The 25,968-nt window shown below is 40.0% G+C and overlaps 1 protein-coding gene across 2 annotated transcripts in view; it reads left to right on the top strand.

Annotated features, from left to right (window-relative positions):
• SRGAP1 (SLIT-ROBO Rho GTPase activating protein 1) overlaps positions 1–25,968 on the top strand; it is a 279,839-nt gene that overhangs the window by 205,188 nt on the left and 48,683 nt on the right. The window contains exons 9-14 of one of the 2 annotated variants that reach the window (XM_007179740.3): positions 9,437–9,634; positions 10,078–10,162; positions 17,445–17,472; positions 21,775–21,808; positions 24,845–24,905; positions 25,061–25,138. In XM_007179740.3, the coding sequence (XP_007179802.1) occupies positions 9,437–9,634; positions 10,078–10,162; positions 17,445–17,472; positions 21,775–21,808; positions 24,845–24,905; positions 25,061–25,138 (484 nt within the window). Of the gene's footprint in view, positions 1–9,436; positions 9,635–10,077; positions 10,163–17,444; positions 17,473–21,170; positions 21,274–21,774; positions 21,809–24,844; positions 24,906–25,060; positions 25,139–25,968 lie in introns of both variants that reach the window. The other variant, XM_007179741.3, reaches the window with a different exon arrangement.

Below are 25,968 nucleotides of genomic sequence, written 5' to 3'. Positions count from 1 at the left end.
TAGACTTTATTATTGCCCTGTCAATTATATCTCAATAAAACTGCAAGGGAAAAGAAAGAAAGAAAGAAGGAAGGAAAGGAAACGGAAGGGAAGGAAAAAATTTACTTTTAACCTTTGTCATAGGGATTTCAGCTTAGGGGGTCATTGCTATGGCTCCTTTCTTTCAAAGCTAGCTTCTGGAGTAATTCCCCATAGATCACATTTCCCTTTCCCTAGAGTTCCTCATTCCTCCCTTTGTTGCAGGAGAATGGGGTGCAAGAGGATGGTCATGTCCCAGGTTTCAGGCGAGTTCCTGGGACGGGCTGCCAAGTGAGGGTCCTTGGCTTCACACAGGAAAGAATTCAAAAGTGAGCCAAGGTAAAGTGAAAGAGAGTTTATTTAGAGAGATACACATTCCATAGGTAGAATGCTGTTGTCTCAGAAGCAGCCCAGGGTGATTCGTTTTTATGGGCTGGGTAATTTCATAGGCTAACAAGTGGGAGGGATATTCTATTTTGGGGAAGGGGCAGGGAATCCCAGGAATTGGGCCACCACGCACTTCCACTTTTTGGCCTTTTATGGTGGGCCTCAGAAGTGTCATGGCGCCTGTGGGTGTGTTGTTTGGCATATGCTAGTGTATTACAGTGAGCGTCTAATGAGGCTCAAAGTCTACTGGGAGTTGTATCTTCTGCCACCTTGGGCCTAGTTGGTTCTAACCAGTTTTTGTCGTATCCTCAATGGCTGTGTCATTCTTTTAACGGTTGTGCCCTGCCCCCTTCCCTCCTGTCTCACCTTTATCAAAGCCAAAGAAAAGGAAAATGAACTGCATAAGTAAAGCAATTAGGCCTTTCTTTTCTTTAGGACAGCCTTATTTTTAAGTAGTTTGCCCCATTTTCAGACCATTTGTCCCAATATTTGCTCCAGAAAATAGAGCTTTTGTAAGCATGTCACTTCTGTGCTGTGAGTAAAACCTTCTCACACATAAAACAACTAATTTCTCTTAAGTTATAGTAGATTTATCCCCCTGAAGGGAATAGAAAAGAGAGTAGTCTATAATTAATTCCTCAATTAATTTGCAACAGTGTTTAATGAACATACAAATTTTCCTAGCACCACTTAAAATCTTTCACCAACAGTTTACTAGGGAGTATTTCACAGACTATTCCCAAATATAATCCTTACACAGGATATTTTCAACAATAATGAACAAGATTTTAGGCAAACATGTGAGATAATTTTCATGGCATGGGTAAATGAGGTAAGTAAGAGATATCTTGGTTATACTTTCTGTTACCCGAAAACTGGGTTCACCTCTTGATGGGAGTGGAGCCAAAAGACACAACCAAGCCAAAGTGCAGGAGAAGGAAGGATTTATTATTACTTGCAGCAAGTAAGGAGAATACCGGGCATCTTTCCCAAAGCAATGACTCCCCAACAGCAAGAATTGGGGAAGTTTTCAGCTAACGGTACATGCATATTCCTGAAGAGGTTTGAGCAGAGGAGAATTCAGCATAGAATTGGGGGCAAAAGTCAACAGAGTCCAAGTTTAGTTGATTGAGGTCAGGAGGGTCAACATCCTCTTTCTGTCCTCCACCTGGGTGGGGGCCTTAGTTCCTGCAGAACTCAAAGATATTTTATTATGTATATCCCTTGAGGAGGAACTAGGGCTCTGCTTTATCACTGCCTATTGTTTGACTGCCTTTTCTCTGTTCCTGCATTCCTTTGTTCCCTTGAGATCCTTGGTTACTGAGACCTGTTCAAGGGCAAGCATTGTGGCCAGGCTTAGATCACAAAATGGCTTAGGCTAAAATGGCTTCTCTTATGTCAAGAAAGTCATCCATTCCTGCTTCTCTTTCTCCAGGGACCCCCCTAACATATCTGCTTACATTTCTACCTAGGGTAGAAAAATCACATTTCCCCCCGTCACATTTCCCATAATACCAATCGATGACTGCGGCAGAATCTCAAGTCATATACATCATTGATCAAACCCTTAGGGGCAGTTGGTTTAAGAACTGAAGCCTTGATAACCACTTAATCATTATTGCTATGTCTGATGACTTCTGTGGCTTTAACTTCATTTTAACGTAAGTGTTTCTTGTCTGAAAACTTCTACTGATGAGGTTGACAGTAAAAGCCCAAATAAAAGAAAACTGCCATTTATCCCTTAAATGATAGCATCATCTCGGCCAAAATTGAAATCAGGATCAACTATTTCTCACTGGAAACGCCTGTTTTTAGAAGCTGTGTGTGTGTGTATGTGTGTGCACGTGTGTGTGTGCGTGTGTATTTTGTTTGTTTGTTTATTTCAAATAAGTCTTAACTCACTGAAGGGAGGGCCTTGATCCAGAAGAATACCAAGCGGAATGAGGAGAGTTTCTAGAAAGCGTCTAAAAGTGATTGATGGGATAGGGCATCCGGAAGAAAACGGCAGAGCTCAGGATGACTGTCAGCAAGGAAACCCCACGTTGTTGGTGTGTGCTGAGCATTTCTCTAGCGTCTTATCAATTTGGAAGGAAGATGACTTCAACTTCCACCGTTCATTCAGTTCATTTTCACCGCTCGCTTAAGAATCTGCTGTATTCCAGGCACTGTGCTAGTTAATAAGCTGTCCCTGACCTCAAGGTGCTCCCGCTGGAGATAGAAAACAGAGGCCCCCTAAACAGTGTGGTGTAGGTGCTGGTGAGAAATGGATTTGGGGTCATGCTCCTTAGACCACTCTTAGCAAAGGGTCCACCCAGAAGGGTCATTAAGTCAGAGTCCAGATGGGCTGCAGGAAAACAGGCTTTCTGAGACATGACTGAAGCAGAAATGTTGTTCAGAGAGCTCTAAGCAATGATGATGTTCTCTTCTTCGGATTAAGCTGTATCATTGCTGAGAATGAACTTTGTTCAGAAGTCAGGAGAGCCTGGTATTTGTGAACATCGCCTTAAATGCAAGTGTGTAGGTTACTAGTGTGAATTCCTCTGGAATGGTGACATGACCCTTCCCTGAAAGCAGGGGGGAGAGCAGCAAAAATTGGACTGTTTTTCTAAATCTGGCAACACCTTACCCAGCAGTGACAGGGTCACTGGCACCTGTACCCCCCTGTTAAGGTACCAGGAGCAAGGGAAGTGCTCTGCCGCTGCTACTGCCTTCTGTGGCCTATGCTGGCAATAAGTTTCTGTACCCCTGGCTAATTAACTATGGCATTAATCCAGTTTATATGTGTGTGGTCTCTTTCTGCTAATTTTTAATACATCTGAAAGGATACAGTGCTCTAATTGAAATACATACAAGGTCAGTGGTGGCAAGGAGGGAGTAGTTAAGTGGGGAGGGGAGGACAGGGCTAGGGGTCACCTTCACAGATGGAATGATAAGTCTTAAAGGATGAATAGGCCTGCACCAGGTGCAAGGTACAAGGCACAGTGCCATGAAATAACGTGGTGTGTGTTAGGGGTTGAATTGTGTTCCCCCAAAATTCATATGTTGAAGTCCTAACCATCAGTACTTCAGAATGTGACCTTATTTGAAGATACGGTCTTCACAGAGGTAATCAAGTGAAAGTGAGGTCATTAGGGTGGGCCCTAACCAGTGTGACTGATGTCCTTATGTTAAGGGGAAATTGGAACACAGAAACACAGAAGACAATATGAAGAGACAGAGAGAGAAGATGCCGGCTGTCTATAAGCCGAGGAGGCAGGGCTAGAACAGCTCCTTCCATCATGGCCTCAGAAGGCATCAACCCTGGCCACACCTTGATGTCAGACTTCTAGCCTCCAAAACTATGAGGCAATAAATTTCTGTTGTTTAAGCCACACAGCATGTGGCACTTTGTTATGGCAGCCCTAGAAAACTAAATCAGTGTGTTTGGAGAAGGAAACTTCTTGTTTTCTCTAATAATTGTAATGTCCTGGGAGAAGAAAGGCAAAAGAGGCAGTCTACAGAAGGCCGCAGAAATCTCCTCTCAGAGTCCAGGCCACCTGGACACTCCTCCAGTACAGCATGTTCTTTGGGTTTTTCATAATTCCTTATCATGTTTTTGGCCTCTCCTTCTACCAAACCCAACTGTGTTTCCTTGCTACGAATGGGGAGTCATTACAAGCCTCATATTAGCTGTTTCATATTTGCTTCATTATGTTCCCCCTTGTGACTTATTAACATGGCTTGTGTGTGTCTCAGAAGCTGGTGTTATTCTTCATCGGGAGTGTCCCATGGGATAATACATAGTCCCAGCCATTGTATCTGGTGGCTTCTGTCACATCCTTTATTCTTCCCGATAATTCCAAATTTAACCATGACACTCTTGTTTCTGAGAAGGAAGTTGAAAAAAAAGAAGAGCGATTGACAAGGAATCACATTCACTGTTGCTGGGTCCACAGTATGGGCCATAGTCTGTGGGCCTGTTACCAAGGACTTGGGGGGGTGTGGCACCTGCCAAGTCACTGGACAGGTCCCTGGTGGGCAGGACTGACCCTGGACTACAGCTGAGCATACCTAGATCTAAGTCACAGGTCTGCAATAGGGTCCACAGCCGGGACCAAGTTCTGCAGGCCTGCCTCTGGGGGCACAGATGGGCATGTCTCCCTCCTGGTCCCTGGGTGGGCAGGACTGCTTTTGGACTACTACCGAGAGGGACTGGATCCAACTTACAGGGCTGCTTCAAGAACCAAAGTTGGACAGAGTTTGGCAGGCCTGACTGTGGGAATACAAATGGGCTTGTCTCTTGTTGGGTCCCTCGGATGGGTACGACTGCTCATAGGCCATTGCTAAGAGGTATTAGAACCAAGTCACAAGGCCACTTCATTATCCACAGTTGGACCGAGGTTGGTGGGCCTGCCCCCAGGGCACAGATAGACGTGTCTTCAGCCTGGTTTCTGGTCAAGCAGAACTGCCCCCTGGACTGCAGCGGGGCTCATCTGGAGCCAGGTTACAGGACCACTTCAAGATCTGCAGTTGGACCGAGGTCGGCAGGTCTGCCTCTGGGAGCAAAGACAGGTGTGCCTCCCAGCAGGTCCCTGGGCAATAGCACTGCTCCCAGACCAGGGCTGAGAGGGACTGGAGCTGCATCATGGGCTACTACAGGGTCCAAATCTAGGACTAAGGTCAGCGGGCCTGTTACTTGGGACATTGGTGAGTGTGACTCCTCTTGGGTCCCTTGGCAAATAGTGCTGGTGGCAGGCCCAAGGCCAAACAGGACTGTAGCTGAGTCTACAAGCAGACAGGCTATTTCTCGGTCTGTAGCCAGGACCAAAGTTGGCAAGCCTGGCACCTGGGCATGGGCCAGCTTTCTCAAATTGGTCCTTGGCAGTTTTGGGCTCCATCAAGGTTTTACAAGCTCCTATCTGGATCCCAAAGCCCCCACAAGTGCACTTTTGTCCATGGATGGCTGCCAAATTGTTGTTGTGGGAGTGTATGAATAGGGGACCTCTAATTCTGCCATCTTACTGATGTCACCTACAGGATAGTGAGTCTTTTCATTCAGCCTATAGATATATAATCATGACTTTCTTAAAGTACTTATAATGTTATTTTAAAAATCATCTTTAATGTGTTTTTTTCCAGTGTCTATCCTTTGCATTTTGCATATCCTCAGGAATAATGACTAAATCTGTTTAATTTTTGCCTCCTTTTAAAATTTACTCCATCACATGACCTCTTTAAGCCTCTAAACTAGCACTGATTGCTATTGTTTCTTCCCTAAACAGTATTTTGTTGTTTTTTTAAAAAAAAAACACACAATTGAACATATTTCTACTTCCTGTAATGGTGGACTGAGTCTCTCAGCTGATTCTTGCACATTTCATTATCCAGGACAAGGTACATGGTCAAGCCTGAAACCCATGACATAGGGAACCATATGTTCCCAAAAGGAAGAACATCAAATATTTTGAACAGAAATAAAATCCAGTGATTCTGAACTATTAGTGCCCCTAATGGCTTGGAAAAATAAACAAACATTCTCTCAGGATGATAACCTCACCCTAGACCTCAAATAACTCTACAAAAACTGTCCAGCAAAGATAACTAGGTACATAAGGAGAAAAGACAACATGAGTGATAGCCAGAATACATAACAGACAATAGAAATATACCCACAGGAACTAAATATTGGGATTACCAGAAAAAAACTGTAAAAGAGCTATTTACTGTGTTCAAGAAGATAAAAGCCAAGCTTAGATTTCAGCAGGGCACTGTTATAACCTATAAACAGTGAAATAACAGATTTGAAAATGAACCACACAGAAATTCTAGAGCTGAGAAATACAATATCCCAAAGTAATAAATCAGGCATGGTTTTAACATCAGATTAGACACAGCTGAAGAGTGAATTATCAAAATGGAAGACAAATCTGAAGAAAGTAATCAAAATGCAGCATGGAAAAACAAAAGGATAGAAAATATGAAGAGAAAGGTAAGATACAGAGAACACAGTGATTTTTAGAATACTAACTAAACTCCCAGAAAAAACTGATAGAAAGTAGAGACAATATTTGTAAAGATAATGGCTGAAATTTTATCAGAGCTTAAGAAAAGTATCACATAATTGAAGAAGTCCAAAAATATTCCAGGCAGAATATATTTTTAAAATCCTTACCTAGATACATTATAGTGAAACTGTAGAAAACTTTAAAACCAACCAGAGAAAGAAAGCAGCATTCATTCAAAGTGTGATAGACTGATAGTAAACTTCTCATTCAACAGGAACTTGGAAGCCACAAGAAAGTACAGTGATGTTTTAAATGTACTGAAGGAAAATAACTGCCAACCAGGAAAAAATATCTTTCATAAGTGAAGGTGAAATAGAAGACATTTTTAAATCAACAAAAGCAAAATTCACCACTAGAGGATTCGTGCTAAAAAGAATTTCTATGTAGAAAATAAATGTAGTTACCAAAGGGGAAGGGGAGGAATAAATTAGGAGTATGGGATTAACAGATACACACTACTGTATATAAAAGAGATAAACAACAAGGATTTACTGTATAGCACAGGAAACTATTCAATATCTTGAAATAACCTATAATGGAAAAGAATCTGAAAAAGTCTACATATGTGTGTGTGTGTGTGTGTATATATATATATATATATATACATATATATACATATATAGAGAGAGAAAACTGAATCACTTTATTGTACACCTGAAACTAACATTGTAAATCAACTATATTTTTAAAAGAAAGAATTTCTAAAGGGTGTTCTTAAAAATATAAGGCATAGAGATCAAAGAATTTAATAAATATATGGATAAAGCTAAATGAATACTGACTATATCATAATAATGTCTTGTATTTAAATGTATACAAATATTTACATATATAATACATCCTATTATAAGACATTACAAAAATAGCATGTAAGTCAGGAAAAGTAAATGGTTTTAAGGTGTTCTAAACTCTGTACATTGTCTGGGAAAAGGATAAAGCTATTGATTTACATTCGACTTTCATAAGCAAAGGTGGAGTACAACCTAATTGTGGAAGATAAATGTGGAAGGTAAATTTAAAAGCTCCTAGAAGATAACATAGAACAGTATCTTTATGACCATGAGATAGGAAAATATTCCTTAAATAGGACACAAAAGGCACTGATTGGGGCTTCCCTGGTGGCGCAGTGGTTGAGGGTCTGCCTGCCAATGCAGGGGACACGGGTTCGAGCCCTGGTCTGGGAAGATCCCACATGCCGCGGAGCAACTGGGCCCGTGAGCCACAATTACTGAGCCTGCGCATCTGGAGCCTGTGCTCCGCAACAAGAGAGGCCGCGATAGTAAGAGGCCCGCGCACCGCGATGAAGAGTGGCCCCCGCTGCTTGCCACAACTGGAGAAAGCCCTCGCACAGAAACAAAGACCCAACACAGCCATTAATTAATTAATTAATTAATTAAATTTTTTTTAAAAAGGCACTGATTATAAAGGCAAGGATTAGTAAATTGATTACATTAAAATTAGAGACTGTTCATCTAGACACTATAGAAAGAGTAAAAAACCAGAGCTCAGAGTGGGAAAAGATATTTGCAACACATATAACTAACAAAAGACTCATATACGTATTACAAATCTGTAAAGAGAAAGGCTCATCACCCAATAGAAGATTGAGCAAGAGGTTTAACAGACTGTTTCCAAGAGAGAAAATCTAAATTGCCTTCAACATATGATAATGTGCTCAATCTCAACCATTAGAGAAATACGTATTAAAACCACAATGAGATACCATTACACACCCAACACAGTGGGTTAAATTTTTAGGTGATTTTTTTTTTTTTTTCTTTTTTGGCCGTGCCACACGGCTTGCGGGATCTTAGTTCCCCGACCAGGGATCAAACCCGGGCCCACGGCAATGAGAGGACGTAGTCCTAACCACTGGACCGCCAGGGAATTCCCAATGGTTTAAATTTTAAAACTGACAATACCAATTGTTGTGGATGTGAAGTAATAGGAATTCCCCTGTGTTGGTGGGAATACAAATTAGAACGATAATTTTAGAAAACAGTCTGGAATACCCAATAAGCAGCAATTCAGTATATTGCTGAATTGGTCAGTTATTGGAGAAGGTATATTGGAGAAGGTCAGTTATCTGACATAGTTGGGGAGATGACCTGGATTATATGTTGTGTCATGTATGTATTCCATGAAGAGTGTGAACTGTGAATTTGTGCTGGAAGAAGCAGAGAACACTGTATGTTTAGATTTGGCTTTATCTTATACTCAAGTATCTTATACTCAAGTATGTGTGGCCCAACAAAAATGTGTTCATAGCAGTATTATTCATAGTGGCCTAAAACCAGAAATAAGTCATCTATCAACAGTAAAAGGGATGAATTATGATGTATTCTTACAATGAACATTCAGTAGTGAAATACTGTACTCACAAGAAATGAATAAATCTTACTACATAAAGTTGAGCAAAAGAAACAAAACAAAAATAATATATGCTGTAAGAATCCATTTATTTATATAAAGTATTTTAAAAGGGCAAAACTAATATATGAGGTTAGAAATCAGGATAGTAGCTACCTCTGGGGAGCAGAAAAGTGTGTGTGGTGACTGAGAGAAGCACAGGGTACTCATAATGTGCTATATTTCTTGATCTGAGTGGTAGTCACATGAGCGTGTTCAGTTGGTGATAATTCATAAAGCTATACACTTATGGTTTGTGCATTTTTCTGTATGTAATTTCACTTCAGTTTGAAAGGTCCTTTAAAACAGAAAATGTAATTGAGAGAGTATTCAGTGATACATGAGATTTATGGGAACTCAAATATAAAGTGATATCCTCCTTAGGATAATTTTGAAGAAAGCCTCTCCTTATATTGGTGACATGGGGTATTGTTTACCTGTCTCTCTCCCCTAATAGACTCTGAACATTGGTGGGGGCAGGGCCTGTGTCCCCATCTCTACCTGACAGAGCAGTTTCTCACTGTTTGTGGGATTCACGAAATAAGGTACTAACTTGAGAAATGCGCTCCTGTTCCCAGGTTAAGAAAACGACTGAGGCCACCTTGCAGACGATACAAGATATGGTCACCATCGAGGACTACGATGTTTCTGAATGCTTCCAGCACAGTCGCTCCACAGAGTCTGTGAAGTCTACTGTCTCTGAAACCTACCTGAGTAAGCCCAGTATCGCCAAGAGAAGAGCCAACCAGCAGGAGACCGAGCAGTTCTACTTCATGGTATGCCTGCTGCTTCCCCAGCCCCTCTTGGGGCTCAGATCTGGGGGCCCCAAGCACTGTTTCTGGAGTTGCATCAGAATCACCTGGGGTTCTTTACTAAGATCAGAGTTTCCAATTCAGTAGGTCTGGGATACAGTTTAGGAGGTAGTACTGATATGCGGACAAATTTAAAGAGGACTGCTCTGAAACAGAACTTTTAGATTATTTAATGAACATACGTGTCACCAGGAGAGCTTGTTAAAATGCAGGTTCTGATTCCAGTAGGTCTGGGGAGGGAGGCACCTGAGAGTCCACATCTCTAATAGGCTGATGCCACAACACTTTGCTTAGCAAGGTTCTCTGATCTAAAAGACAAAAGTGGCGGGATTTTAGATATCCTATGGGAAGTTCCTGGACACTGAATAATTTTTTTAAAAGTTAAAAACATATCTTTGCTTTTGCAGAAACTCAGAGAATATTTGGAGGGTAGTAATCTCATCACAAAACTTCAAGCCAAGCATGACTTGTTGCAGAGGACCCTTGGAGAAGGTCAGTTATCTGACATAGTTGGGGAGATGACCTGGATTATATGTTGTGTCATGTATGTATTCCATGAAGAGTGTGAACTGTGAATTTGTGCTGGAAGAAGCAGAGAACACTGTATGTTTAGATTTGGCTTTATCTGTGTAAGAATCAAGTTCTCCCTGGAACTGTTTTCTTTATGAGCTTGATGCTAACCGGAACAGGGAAATCTAGCCAACACAGAGCTCCAGAGGAAGGGTCTTCAGAGCACAGTGGGAAGAGAGAAGTCAGAAGGAGCCGCACCTGTTCCCACCTGCTGACCCCGCGCCCCCCAGTCACTTCTTCCTTTCCTTCTTGGACTTCCCCACCCTTCCAGCCCCACCCCTTTTGTTTAAATGGGCTAGTATTTGTTGTCCCATCTAATGCCTTTTTGGACTCTAGAAACCAGCTAAACCAGTTTGGATGATTTTTTTTTTCTTTCAGTAGGCATTGGTTTTAGTTGAGAAGCAAACGAATTCTATTAAGCATATTGCTGTATCTAATGGTACCAAAAACAACAGTAGCTACCACTAACACAAGGCTCTCTCTGTGCCAGGCATTGTTCTGAGCTGTATATATAACTGGGCACTCACTATTAATTTCCCCATTTTTACAGATGGGAAAACTGAGGAGAAAAAAAAGGATTAAAGTAAAGGGTACAATGTAGATGTTATTGCTTCCCTTTTCATTTTCATGAAATTTAAAAGGGAAAAAAAAAACCACAAATGAAGTTCCTGTCATGAGTACCTCATAATCTGTTATACATTTAATTATCTTTTATTCACGCTAGATCTTGCTGGAATTTATAAAAAAATGAAAGAGAATACAGATGGGAGAGGGAAATCAGGGGACTGAGTTGTGTAAATAACTCGGGCCAAAAAGAATTTGCTCCCTTGACCTAAACTCTTGCCTCCTACCATTTTAGAACCTTCCTTAGCCATAAAGCAGGGTTTCCATCACCTTATCTCCTGGTTTCCTCCAAGGGACCATTATCCTCTGGTAATGTCCACATGGAGAAAGATCATCATAACCTGAAACTCCGTGTATTGCAGTTAGGATGCCAGACTCTAAGATAAAAGGCCAATTTCACTTAGAAAAAAAACAAATAACATTTAAAGTGCTAAGAACTGTCTTAAAAAATAAAATAACCAAATACAATATGTGAACCTTCATTAGACTGTGAATCAAAAAGCAAAAGTTATAAAAGGTGTTTTAGGGACAACTGGGGAAATTTAAATATAAACTGTATATTATATGCTATTATTTAATGAATTTTTAATTTTCCTAGATATGATAATGGTATTATGGTTATGAGGAGAACATTTTTTTTTTTTTTTTTTTTTGGTTGTGTTGGGTTTTCGTTTCTGTGCGAGGGCTTTCTCTAGTTGCAGCAAGCGGGGGCCACTATTCATCGCGGTGCGCAGGCCTCTCACTATCGTGGCCTCTCTTGTTGCAGAGCACAGGCTCCAGACGCGCAGGCTCAGTAGTTGTGGCTCACGGGCCTAGTTGGTCCGCGGCATGTGGGATCTTCCCAGACCAGGGCTCGAACCCGTGTCCCCTGCATTAGCAGGCAGATTCTCAACCACTGCGCCACCAGGGAAGCCCCGAGAACATTCTTATTCTTAAGGAATGCTTGCTGAGTGTCATAATGTCTGCAGCTTACTTTCAAATGGTTCAGGAGAAAAGATATATATAAGAGAGGGAGAGAGAAGGAAATAAAGCCATTATGGCAAAATGGTAACAGTTGGGAAATCTAAGTGAAGGGCGTAGTAATGTTCCCTGAACTAGTCTTTCAATTCTTCTGTAACAGAAGTTTGAACCTTAAAAAAAATAAAAAATAAAAGCCCTTTTTTTTCTTTGAATAGTTGTCTTACCTCAGCAATTATGTCCTCTTTTTTCTTTGTTCTCCTCATGATATCATGTAAAGTCTTTTTTTCTTTTTTCCACTTTTCACAAATGCCTGATATTGCAGTGATGCCCCAAGGTTTGTTGCCAGTCCCAAAGCATAAATAATCTTCAGTGCAGATGAGTACTTAACAGGCACAAAGTCCTTCCCCACAGGACTGGAGACACCATTTAAGAAATTGTGAGTTGGAGGAAATTAAGTAGTGGGTGAATTCATTCTTGGCACTGCATGTAGACACGTGTTAATACTCTTGGGATCACATTCTGAAACTTTTATGGTACTCATTTCTATGTAGATTCCCTCATGTCTCCTGGAGAGAAAGCCCCACCGGTTGATATTATTTTACATGCCATTTTGGCTAGGGCTCTATTTCAGCCAGTTCGCTGAATCCATACGCCAGATTCTGTCTTCAGCTGCTGAACTGTGTAAAGCTGTATCGTACTTTGTGAGCTCCATGCCAGGATGTCTTCATCTTGTAATTACTTTCAATGGTTTCCGGTGTCCTAGCGACACCAGCTTGTTCACGTGTACCAGGCGTTCACTGGACTGGATTTATTCTCCGCAAGAAACTGGATGGTTCTCACCCAGTGCCGGCAGACCCACTGGCTGCAGACCTCTCTGCTCCCCAGCCCTGCCCCCCGCGCAGGCTTGGCAGCACACAGTTGTGTGCTTGATGCTGGCGGCTTTGCCCAGAGACAAGCAGAGCATGGAGGCCATGCCCCACCTTTTAGCTCGGCCACTGTGAGCCCTTTGGCTTTCCATGCAAGCCCTGTTCACATTAATAGGCTTACACCAAAGGAGACCAGGCAAGTTAATGGCGCCTGTCCCACAGTGAGATTATCCAATGGTGAGCCCTTAAGAAGGGGTCCAACTCTGGGTTTGGCCAACTAAGGTTAGTAGCACAGGATTAAACAATGTGTTTGGGGACAGTCCTGACTTTTTATGTAGAAATCACATCTCTGAGTTATACTAGGCTCATTGCTACAAAAACTGCCTTCATAGTAAAAGAAATAGAGCCTAACTCAGGGATTTAGCAGTTGATCGTACACAGCTGAAACTGTAACTACAGACATGTGTTTGGCTTGTCTTGCTGCTCGGTTTTGGCAGGCTACCAGTGGCCCAGTAAGTCCTTTGATTTACAGCATTGCAAAGCAACCAGATTGGGCTCTTAAAGTGGCACTGTCAAAATTCAGAATTCCAAATCTTTGAAAACAACTGAAATAGAAAGAAACACATAATGAGTTAAGACCAAAATCGTCATCATCATCTTCTTCATCCTTCAGCAGCACCATTATATCATTTTGTGATGTCTTTGTTTTTAAATTGGAGATGTTCAGTCGAACACGGTAAGTGAGCTATATGTCTATAAAACTGAGGCACTGAAATTCTTTTTCTTTTCTATTTTAGTAATGAGCCTTGGTGTTCACATTGGCTTCTTTGAGTGCAGCATTTGGAGTTAAGGGGGTATAAATATCAGTGTAATTTTTGCTGAACATAGAAAATCTAACACTGGAAGTTGAGTTCCATGTTATATTGTTTCTAGACCCAGGCATAAGGTTTCTGACAAAGGAATTGAATAGATGATCCTCACTTAATCCTTTGTCTGTCTTTGAGTAAGAGTACAAATATACTTTCAAAAGAGAAGCTGATTGTGAATAATTATGTTTTTTGGAAAAGCACTGCAGCTAGTTGGTATTTTTAAGGAAGAAAAAGGGCTGGAAAGTAACACCAGGAGTCCATATCAATCATTCCTTAGGGACAAAATCTAGGGTGCTTCATTCAGTTTGAGCTGTGCACATTTTAAATATTTTATCTAGTTTGGGGACTCAAATTGCAACCAAATTATATTTCGGTTTTTCCTTTTACTCTGTGGACATAAAACACATTTGGGCATGAAAAATAATTCTCTTCCTAATTCTCAAGTAAAATTTTAAAAGTAGTCAAAGTAGGTGCTTGTACCAAGAACAAGATAATTTGGGGTCATGAGTCATTCTTTTCCTCCAAATGGCTTGCATTGGGGTGGGAGGAGGAGTTCTCTGTTGTTCTTAATAATTAAGTAGCCTTCCAAAGAAAGTGATTGAAATTTAATCCTCAAACCACTGGAAGCCTTCACATTTCTCTGGGAAACAGATTCTTCTAAGCTTGTGTGTTATTGATCTATTAATGATGATACCGATTGAAAAATAAAACCTCATTCATCAGTTAAGACACACTCAGTACTATTAGCAGGAAAAAACGATGTGGTGGTGGCAGTTATACTATGAATGATGGTTCTTGCAAAGCTTGCTCTTGACTCATTAATCAAAATGTATCTTTTATAGGTTTTTAATTTTTTATCAAATACTACTAACCATGGATGGATGGAGCAAAATGATTTTAAGCCATTTTCTATATGATCTTTTTCTAACTCTAGTGAATATTCAGTTGGGATTTTTAACAAAATAGCAAAATTTAAACATTATAAAGCATTTCATTTCTAAGGAATTATCATTAACATTGAATTATTTTAATGTTAATAATAGTAATTAATAATTAATTAATAATATCATTAATAATATTAATGATATTGTCATTATTATCATCATATATATTGTAATTATTATTATAACATTATTATTATCATTAACATTGAATTATCATTGAACCACTTGAATGTTATTAGCATCTGTGATTCTCTTTGATAGATATTAGATTTATTTAATAATTTATTTAATTTATTAAATCTTCAGTATTTTGTATTTGGCTTTAGCCATATGAGGTGGACAGATATGTAAGGCATAGTCTCTACCAGTCTTCTAGGATCTAGTATTTGCTGGGGAAAACAAAAGACTTACATTTTACAGTATAGTGGGTTGGCCAAAAAGTTCGTTCGGTTAGTGAATACATTGTGCAATAAAATTCTTGGCAAAAATGAAAAATGTCTTTTATTTTTACTTAAAACAGAACGAACTTTTTGGCCCGCCCAATATTACTTGGGAGCTCAGATCTAGAATTAAAACAAACCTGGGCCTTAGTGCCAGACCCACCACATACTGACCATGTGACCTTGGGCAAGTCACTTGCCCTCTGTATGCTCAGTCTCTTCCGTAAAATAAAAATAGTAATAGTACCTACTTCATAAAGTTGTGAAAATTGTGAGTTACTATAGAGAAAGTGTCTAATAAATGTTAGACATCATTGCTGTTTTTATTGTTGTTACTGATACATATACAGTTTATGTCATACTTTTATGTTGTAATAAAGTATGCAGCATGGCAGAATACAATACAGCACAAGCCAGCTATTTTCTCTGCCTTCCATCCTTTGTTCATTCTACTGACTCACCCTGGGTGATCTCAGCTAGCTCCCATGGCCCCAGCACAACCTAAAGGGTGGCCACTCTTTAAACCTTAATCTCCAGCCCTGTCTTCTCCTTGTGCTTTAACCCTGTATAGCCAGCTTCCTGCTGAAGGCTATCCCGTAAGACATCACACTCAGCTCACCGTCTGCTCTCTCCGCTTTCTGATAGACCTCTCCCACTTAGAAATAGCTATAAATTCTTCTGGAGTTCTGTGTCTACCGTCTCTTTTTTCTTGTTCCCCAAAATAGCAGAAGGCCAGCAGAAGGAAAGGACTTCCAGTTAAATGATAGGTAGAACTGGGTAGTGGAGGAAAAATCAGATTTTTCTCCTTTCCCCCCACCCCAACCCCAAGTCATGGCCAAGGACAGATTCTACCAAGACTTAACAGTAGCCTGGATCTGTTTGAGAAAGGTATTCTCTGATATGAACTGGTGCCCCTTGTTTAGTAAATAGGTATTAGCCAAATACTTTATGTCACTTGTTATTCAAAAGCAGATGATAGAGTAAAAGACTCGTTGCAGCCTGGCAGTGTTCATTCACCATTCCCAGCTAGGCAGCTCTCTCTACGGATTGTTATATTGGCCTTGCCCTGCAAGCCTGAATCACTGCATTGTGATACGATGGCTGGTCTCACCTGTTTGTGCTCCAACATGACCCTTCTCTGCCAGCTGTATTTTCAGGCTGTTTCAGGACTGTATCATCATTTTGCAAACAAACCAGTTGAATAGTTTAGCTCTCCCACACCCCTTCCCACTGCTCCACCCTAAATATAAGAGAGAACAGACAGCAACCCATAGACACATTCAAACTTGAAATTACCTCAGTTTGTAGGAGCACCACAAAAATACAGAGCTGTTATTTAAAACAAATCAAGAAGCCCGAATGTATAAGAACCTCATGTTTTAAGTGACAGAGAATTCTGTGAAAGGCTCTTAGCTTACAAGTTGGTGGAATGTAGCATAATTTAATGTCCTTGTACTTTAATATCTGCAAATGTCATTTCCGACTATAAAGTGCAACTTCTCTCCCTGATTTCATATTATGGAATAAACACCAATTTAACCTAAAGGAAATTGAGTTCTCCTAACCCTACGTGACCCCCTGCTGCTCTCTCACAAGTATCAATCAAGACGGGGAATAACTAACATTCAAATCTTGGATGTGTTTTATTTGTATTTCATCTTTGAACTTACAGTTAAGATCAAGCAGGAGCTTCCCTGGTGGTCCAGTGGTTAAGACTGAGCTTCCACTGCAGGGGGCTCAGGTTCAATCCCTGGTCAGGGAACTAAGATCCCACATACCACGTGGCGTGGCCAAAAACCTAAAAAAAAAAAAAAAAAAGATCATACAGCTATTTCTTTTTTTTTTTTTTTTTTTTTAAGAAGGGAGAATTTTTTTTTTTTTATAGCTACTTTATTTATTTATTTCTTTATTTTTGGCTGTGTTGGGTCTTCGGTTCGTGCGAGGGCTTTCTCTAGTTACGGCAAGTGGGGGCCACTCTTCATCGCGGTGCAGGGACCGCTCTTCATCGCGGTGCGCGGGCCTTTCACTATCACGGCCCCTCCCGTTGCGGGGCACAGGCTCCAGACGCGCAGGCTCAGTAGTTGTGGCTCACGGGCTAGTTGCTCCGCGGCATGTGGGATCTTCCCAGACCAGGGCTCGAACCCGTGTCCCCTGCATTAGCAGGCAGATTCTCAACCACTGTGCCACCAGGGAAGCCCGATACAGCTATTTCTTGATTTAAAAAATAATAATAAAAAATAAAACTCGCTGCCTCAAATTGCCAAGTGAAGTATGTTTCTCTAATCCATAGAATTTATTAAATTTTATGTATAGATTTTATGAAATATTTACTTTGAATTTTTTGTCTATCTTTATATACTGTCTTCATGCTCTCTACCATAAAATGTGTAAGTTATTATAAACTCAGCATCATAAATAAAGGGACAGATGATACAAAAGATTGCCCAGTGCATTGCATGGATGCCGTTCAGTTGACTTATTTTAATTTTTTTTTTCTGCAGGTCATAGAGCTGAATATATGACTACAAGGTAGGAAAATATTTTATCATAACTCATTGCATCTCACTCTCTTCTCTCTTTTAACAAGCAACCATTTAAATGCTGCAAGAATGAAGATATTTTGTTAATGAACATGGAAGATAGTTTGGGCTTGACAAAACAGTAACATGAAGTGTTTGGGGTTCTCACAAAACCAGATTTGCTCTGGAAGATCTGAAGGTTTCCCAGTGGAATTGTAAAGCTCTTTAATGAGCAGCCTCAGTTAAAAAAAAAAAAGACATAAATTGAATGGGTTTGATTTATCTAATCCAAAACACTTTAAGTTTCTAGAAAGAGTCTGATAAGATTTTTGATTTGATAATTTAATTAACAAGCAATATTATGCACATATCTACTGTGTTAGTTACTTCTTGCTCCTGTATGGCGTATAAAAACTAGAGCTATGTTGAATACTCTTAGGATTTTAGCTCTGCCCCTGTTTGGTTTACTTTAAAAATTTCACTTTTAATGCCTAGTATCATATTGCACTTTCTTTCTTTTTTTCCTCCTTTTTCTCCCCTTTTTTAAAATTCTTAGAAGGATTTTGGTGCTACTGCTGAGAAGGAAAAGCCTTTTTGGAAGCAGGTTCTGATTTGGGTTGGGGAAAGTTTGTGGCAACTTTTATTTTTCTCTGTCAACATTTGTACAACAGCCAGAAATTATTCTAATTGACATAGCAAGACTTCACACTTTTAAAGTTGAGTTCTCTTTGAGGTAGGAGGCATTTAGAACACTAGTGTGTCTGTTGCAGTAATTGGCAAGTTGATTTTAAGGTTCTGCAATGTTCCTGCTAGGCAGTTTATTCAAAAGGAAACCCCTCTTACTTCTCGGTGAACCAACTAGAAAGATACAGCTACTGACTTGTCTAAACTTTATGAAAATACTGAGGTTTTTCTTCCCTATGTCAGTGACAAAGAGGCATATTACTCCTGCATAGTAATATGTGGCTTTTTTCACATATAGTGTCCCTTTGCACTATCAACTATTTTACCTGTTTCTAAATTATAATTAACGTAAGGCACTTTTTTAAAAGATTTTTTTAAAGGAAGGAGTGCAAATATATGTTTGCAATGAGAGCTGTACTTGCCCAACAGACTTGATATTCACATCATCCTGACTGGTACTTCCTCTCATCCACATGGGCATTCTACCTAGAAAGCCAGATTATCTGGAAGTTGTGTGGCAGGCACACAACCAGAAGGAGTCATACAATTCGAATGTTGAATGAATGTAGAATCTGTTCACCTGATGTGTACGTGGTAGAGCCAGATCCATCAGTGCACCAGTCCGCCTGCCGAGCCAACTCTGCCGTGGAAAGTACCTTGATAAGCACTCAGGCGGTTTATTTTAACCTCACATCCCTCTCACAGCTTTAGTATCTTCATATTTGTCTCATACTTTTGATGTGTCAAGAGAGGCAATTTTCAGGCTTTTGGGAGAAGACTCAAAAGACATCTCTCCATTAGCCCCAGCCAGGAGTTTCTCTGCATCTCTCAGTGATGCAGCAATAATTATCCAGTGCCACTGGGGACTTTGGCTCTAGCTACAACATTTGCTTGTCCCCGCTAATCAGTAACCAAACAAAATGAGCCTGTGTTCCTATTCCCTTAGCTTCATCAACTGCTCCAGATAGCATTAAATGTGAAGTTCTTTGGACCTTGTTGTAATAACCACATTTTCTAGTTTCTGTATTTGATGCTTTGATATCTTGGGGCCTTCCTGACCCTGCAGGAACTCCCCCTCTGAGAGTCAGTCAGTTCCTAGAGATAGTAAAGGACTTGCTTACAAGTGTGCCTTTTGTGTACAAAGCAACCAGTCCAGAGCCCAGACTCTCAGCCACCTCCGTTATCAAGTCTTCGCCTCAGGGCCACTGTTCCTCTTCCCCGGTCACCCAAAGGCCAGGTACCAGACAAATAGAGACAGCTCCCGGCCCCCAGGGCCCACCAAAATTATTCAAGGACCAGCCAATCCTAAACCTGCTTACTCTGCCTTGCCTGTTCCTTCCCACGGGAACCACAACAAAGGCTCACATTTTCCCTCATTCTTCCTTCCTCCTGAGCGACCTTGGTGCTTCTGCGTGTGCCCCCCTCCCCCATGTAGTAGCATGCCCCCAACTCTTGGGAACTATGAGTAACAAACAGTCTTCCCAATGACAGTTGTCTTCTGATCTGTTGCCTCACCATACCTGAGTAAAAATAAAGTCTATATTTTAAAAAACTTCTAAAATAATGAAAAGAGTGGATGAAATCAAGCACATATGGTTAAATTCCTTGGTGGGCAGTTGTTTTGTTTGTTTATACCTACCGGATCCTTTCCTCTGTGAATGGCACAGAATTCAGTGTATAAACAAGATTTCAGAAATTTCAGCAGTGGCAGATGATGACTTGCTGCTTGGTGAAATTTTCCATGTTCGCTTCTAGACACTTGGAAGGGCTCCTTTTAACCTCTCAAGCACCATGGAGCTTCAGGTGTTGCTTGCTGTATATACCCCATTAGTCATAGGAGCCCAGCTGTTGGGAGAGCCTTAGAATTTGGCTATGGAAGGCGGTATCAGCAAGTTTGTTCCCCTACCTCTCTTGATTGCTATGATAATACCTTAGGAAGCTAGCCAGGCTTCTACATAAACTCTTGGGCTTTTGTTTCTAAACTGGTCTTTCAGAAATTTAATGAACTGAAAAGGCAATTCTTCCTAGAGAGTTTGCAGCTTAATAAAGGGCTTTACCTGATTTCCAAGTGTGGTGTACATCCTTAAACCAGCCTTCCAGTTAAGAAGGAGTTTAGACTGGAATGTCCAGAGAGAAGTTTTGGGATTCTTCTTCCACGTATTCCTTGCAGCACAGTTGTTGAAGTTGAGTCACATAATCCTGGCCCTCTTTGCCGTAAAGGGAGAGGGCAGAAGAGGTTCCCTCTCTCCAGTTACAGAGCAAGATGATGCAGGGTTTCTAAATATGGTACGTGGTACCCTGGATGTGCATATGCCAGAGAGACTGACTTATCCATCAAAGCAAGCAGACTGGAGATGGAGAGAGTCCAGAAAAGAATAAACGGGTGCATCTTAATGCTCTGCAAATAGGTGATGAGCTAGTTTGTTTTAAAGAAGTAACAATTCATGTGAGCTGGGACCCACTGCCCCCCAGAAATAGCACTGAAACAAAACTCTGTTTTTCACTTGTGACCCATTAATAGCTACTTTTGCATAAAATAAAATCCCATTAATTACCTGAGGGATATCGAACAGATGTCATGTTATTTGCATTGAAGAATTATGTTGTAATTAAAAATATTATATTTAATTTCTCTATTGGGATCTATCAGAGTCCTAATTTTTATGACCTGTTGTGTCTTCTGTGTGACATGTAAGCCGAATAACACAAACCTCGGTTTGTAACTCTTGGCCAGATAGCTCGCAGTTCATTCCATTTGTTGATGATGACCGCTTTCAAACAAACTCGCAAACAAATGTCAACTACAACATACAAGAAAAGAATAGTCTGATTGAATAGCTGGTATGGGTTTTGATATATAAGTAAAAGTAAATAAATGGGAAAGGGGAGGACTGTTTTCCTCTGTGGGTAGGGGTGGGGAAGGAACACAAGAATTCCTGTGGTGTGTAATTTTGATGTGACCTATGGGTGTTTCATTTATTGTTTGATTTCTGCCATGCTCAGTAATTATATTCCCTCTCTTAGGCCTCCAAATGTTCCCCCTAAGCCCCAGAAACACAGGAAGTCCAGACCCCGCTCACAGTATAATGCTAAGTTGTTTAATGGGGATTTGGAAACATTCATCAAGGTACTGGTACCAGCCATCTGGGTGGTTGATCTCCACGCTTCTTACTATAATGGTCTCAGCCTCTCATAAAAGGAGGCAGGTCATTATGTCCAAGTCTGTCCTGGGGCTCTTTGCTTTCCCAGAAAATCAATATAATATTTCCTGAAGTCAGAGAGGAAAGAATATTTGGTTTGAGTGCCTTCAGAAGAGGGAATAAATGTGGGTATTATTATACTGGCAAAAGAGAAAGCCCTCTTTCTTAAAAAAAAAAAAGCCATAATTTGTACAAAAAGGAAAAGAGCTACCTGATAAAATGTTTTGTTTCTACTCATGCAAATGAGATGGCACAAAATATAGCTAAAGTCCATCGTTAAGCTAGCTCTGAAGCACAAAGAGTTCCGATTTCCCATGACTTGAGGAATTCATTATATTGGATAAATTGTAGGACCCTGTGGTCTGTATCTGGATCTCTGCTGTGTTTACTCTGTCTTTTTCATCCTGTATTTCTGATAATGCTTCTAGCCGAGGACGAAGGAATTCACACGCGAGACATCAGGTATAGTGCGCGAGGGAAGCGAGGGCACAGCCTCTTTCGCTCTTGATATCATTTTCAAATCACAGTCATGCTTGGCTTCAATTAGATTTTTTAAGGTCTTTAAAAGAAAAGTGTTTGCAGTTGGAAATTAGACAGGTTTATAAATAGCTTTACTTAGAAAAGAATCATAGAACTCAAACACTGATTTAAGAGGAGTAGTTCTCTAGTAAAACTGGATAAACTCCTAGGTTTTACATTATGTATTTGGCAAACATACTAAATTTGGGTCAGGGGCTTTTATTAAGGAGAGTCAATGTCAAATACCAAATGCACATTTAATACTGGATTTTGGACCCTTGTGTAAATTATACAAAAAAGAGAAGAACTTACTCTTTCATAGCTAACATTTCATGACATGGGATGCAGTGTTTCTGAAGACTAAATTTATACAGGAAACCACATCATTGATAACCTCCCTTAACAATATGTTACAGCTGTCTTGCTTTCTTTAAAGACAGATCTTTTATTGGCTATGTACACTAATCATTAAAAAATGTATGTGTGTGTGTGTGCATGCATGTGGACAGAGAGACACATGCATACATACAGAGATTAAAAGCATCTGGCAACCTTAAAACTGAGCCCTAACCCTGGAATTGAGTGAAAAGTCACCGGACAACCTACAGAGCAATCACGAATCCATTGCCATTAGCCTTAAACCCAGAAGAGCCTTATTGTCTCTAATTTAATATAAAATTATTGTCAAATTTGATTATCTGGTTTCCCAGCCTAGGGCTCACAAGCAGGGGCAAACTAGATGGAGAGAAGGGAATGATAAAATGAAAGCACTGGGATGTGCAACTGATGGCCTGGCAGAGAAGGAGAATATAGAAAAGCTCAAAGAAGCAGATGTATGATTCCATTATATTTGATAGCACACAGTACAAGAATGACTGCTTAAGGTCATAGGAAAGCATATATTATATTTTTAAAAAATTTTTCATTAAGAACAGTTAAAGGAAACCAGATTTAGGCACGAAAGGAGGAGTAAACCACTTACCGTGGAAAATTCACTTATGTGAGCTCCTCTTTGTCCCAGATGGCATATTAAAGAATCTTTGGTCCTAGCAGTGAAACAGTGGATACAGAGATCCCTACACTTCTGAAAAGTGCTCAGTCAGTTGAGGTCCCCACAATATCACTGTGAGACAGCGAGAAAAACACCATTTTTCCTGTTTCCCATGGGGAAACTGAGACACAAAGGGATTTGTTTGAATGGTTGATGGAGCACAGCCCATTGCTTCACTTCTTGTAAAATATTTTCTACCACAGTATCTGGCATCCATGAAATTAAATTAAAACATGCACATTCATTACTTTTTGACTCCAAAATTCATGATATCTGAATGGTATAGTGATGATAGCTGAAAGATTAGCAGTTGCCTAAGCAAATGTGAAGACGAAAATATTTTTTAAATAATACACAAACCTAACACATTTTTATTTAGAACTTTCTTAATGCAAACATTTTCCTTTTAATAACCTTTTGTTCTTGGTTTTTCTTTTTGTTTTAATCCTAAGTTCAGCTGAGTTGCAAACTAATATTCTCCTTTTATCATTTACATTTAAATATTTGTTGCTCTTTTAGATTACAGTTTTATAGGAATTGTTCACATAAAAAAAAGTTTGTATCCTAAAGAAAAATCTCCTCTCATATTTAGTAAGTTTTGATGTAATTATATGGCTATTCTTGAGCCAGCTGGTCCACAATTAATAAAGTTTACATTCCCGAAACAAATTGACTAATTAGAGAAACTTAATGCAGGCTCCAGAAGTAATTGAACCGTTAACTGGTTTATACACTGATTAGATTGTCTTAAAACCGAAAATGAAGCCATTCCTCAAGAAGTATATTACCCATTCTAGGAATGGTAAAAAGTGAGATTGCTGGACTGCATTATTCCCACTCCTTGCCCTGTTGATTAATTGGAAAGGTTAGTGGATTCTGAATTGTTCTAATAGATTGAGACAACCAAATTCTTCTTGTGTTGCAGAATAAAATTCCTCACGAATTAGTGCCTGATTTCAGCTAATCATTTTGAACCTCCATGTTAACCTTAAAGCTCTAATTCCTGAAAGAGCAGAGCCTGAAAAGAACATGAAAAATAACTCTATAGTCGGTAACCTTTTTTAACTACATGGAGTGCATGGCATTGATACATATTTCACTGTGACCTAAGCAGCTCCTTCATTTCATTTGTCATCCTGTACATGTCTTAATACATTTCCGGAATTCACATTTGCTCAGCAGAGTGCACTGACTATATTATGAGATGTGGAGAAAGAAGGCTAAGAGATGTTCCTTCTAAGAAAACGAGATCTAATGGGGTGGGCATTGGTGCCATTTTTTTCTCCATCCTTAAAACATGAAAAAATAACAGTGAAAACTCTCTAAGGATCAGTAAGTTCTGATGCTAACTAAATAAATACATGACACATTATGAGCAGCTCTCATAGCATGCATCTGGAAACATGTAAGCCCTTTTATAACTGTCATCATCTAGATGGTGGACTCTCAGGGATGCCACAGAGAAGATCCTGAGATGGCTGAATGGTTGTGTTTGGTGACTAGTACAGTCAGTCAGTCCTGAGATGCTATGCTTAAAATACACAGAGTTCTTTTCAGGTCCATTAGATTAATTACTTGTATAAATAACCTTTTAAAAAATGAGTGATTTATATATTCATTTCTATATGTAAGCCCACATACAGTAGAAAAGATGAATTAGCTTGACATCTTTAGGCACAGCAGAGTAGGTTGAAACACGATTGCCTTCAATGTATTTAATTTGGTTTGCCCCAGAACTGAAACATACCTTCGATTAAATATAATTTTGTATTTGGCCCTTGTGGAATATTTTAGAGGGAGTGTGTTTGGCAATGATCATCTAAAAGAGTAAAAGTCAGTCTTTAACTAGGGTTAAACTATGAGCTTTATTATTATGTGTGATTTGTGCCTCTTCTTTGCGGTTAACTGGTTTCCATCTCTTTACCCAGGACTCAGGACAGATCATCCCCCTCATTGTGGAAAGCTGTATTCGGTTCATCAATCTCTATGGTAAGCCCTAAACTGCAATATTCTTATTTTAAACAATAATTACTAGGAGTATTTCAGTAAATATGTCTTTCCTTTTAATACTTAATTGTTGGGAAAAGGGGGACCTGGAGGACGTGATGGGTTCTTTCATGCTCTTTCCCTTCTGTTCTCTTTAGGTCTTCAGCATCAGGGGATTTTCAGAGTGTCTGGTTCCCAGGTGGAAGTCAATGATATTAAAAATTCATTTGAGAGAGGTAATTGCATGTCTGCACCTATAAGCAAACCTTGTTAAAAAGTCATCATTTTCTGTAGAGTGAAGTGGCATACTTATTCTGTATATCTTCAAAACCTTTCTCTGCATTTATTTCGTTGTGGATGTTGAGTTAAGAATCTATTTAGACTAGCTAAGAAATGAAGCCAAAATCATAAGACTTTGTTATCAAGTCTAGAAAAGCCTATGAGTTTTGTATCCTGGTTTAGGACTGGCATTGATAATCCTCAGCACTTTGTCAAAGGTGGCTCATGAAAGATTCTAGAAGAGTGGCAAGAACAGCCCTGGGCCTGCATAGCAGCTGTTTGAGGTGACTCATCCCAGCTTCATGTCTACTTCCTTTGTCAGGAACTCTCCTTGCTCTTACTACCATCCCCAGACTCCTTCCCTGTGACCTTAGTTGGAGCCTTACTCTTATTCCCAATTGGCTAAATAAGTCCTCCTAAACATTATGATTAGCAAAACCGTACACTTTAGCATCAAGCGAACCTAGAGTCAAATCACACTCTTGCATTTACTAATCATGTGATTTGGGTCAAGTGACTCATCTCTTATTTTGGCCTCGGTTTCCTCATCTGCAGAATCCCAGGACTGGTGTGAGAATTGGGTATAATCCATGAAAGTGCCTAACTCTTTAGTAGTGGCTCTTAGCTAGTAATGCTCTCCAGTTATAATGATTTGTATTGTGTCTGCTTCTGGATACACCTGCACCTTCCTGCCTCTGCTTGGAAGTCAAGCCAAGGATGAGGAGGGAGGGGCATCAAGGCTTGGAGACAAGGCAACCCCTCTTGGTCCCATTTGCCCTAACCCAGA

This window comes from Balaenoptera acutorostrata, chromosome 11, assembly GCF_949987535.1.
Source record: "Balaenoptera acutorostrata chromosome 11, mBalAcu1.1, whole genome shotgun sequence".
In the NCBI taxonomy this organism is placed as follows: Eukaryota; Metazoa; Chordata; class Mammalia; order Artiodactyla; family Balaenopteridae; genus Balaenoptera; species Balaenoptera acutorostrata.
Note: the sequence above shows the minus strand (reverse complement) of the source record. Positions and strands in the feature narration are given on the sequence as shown.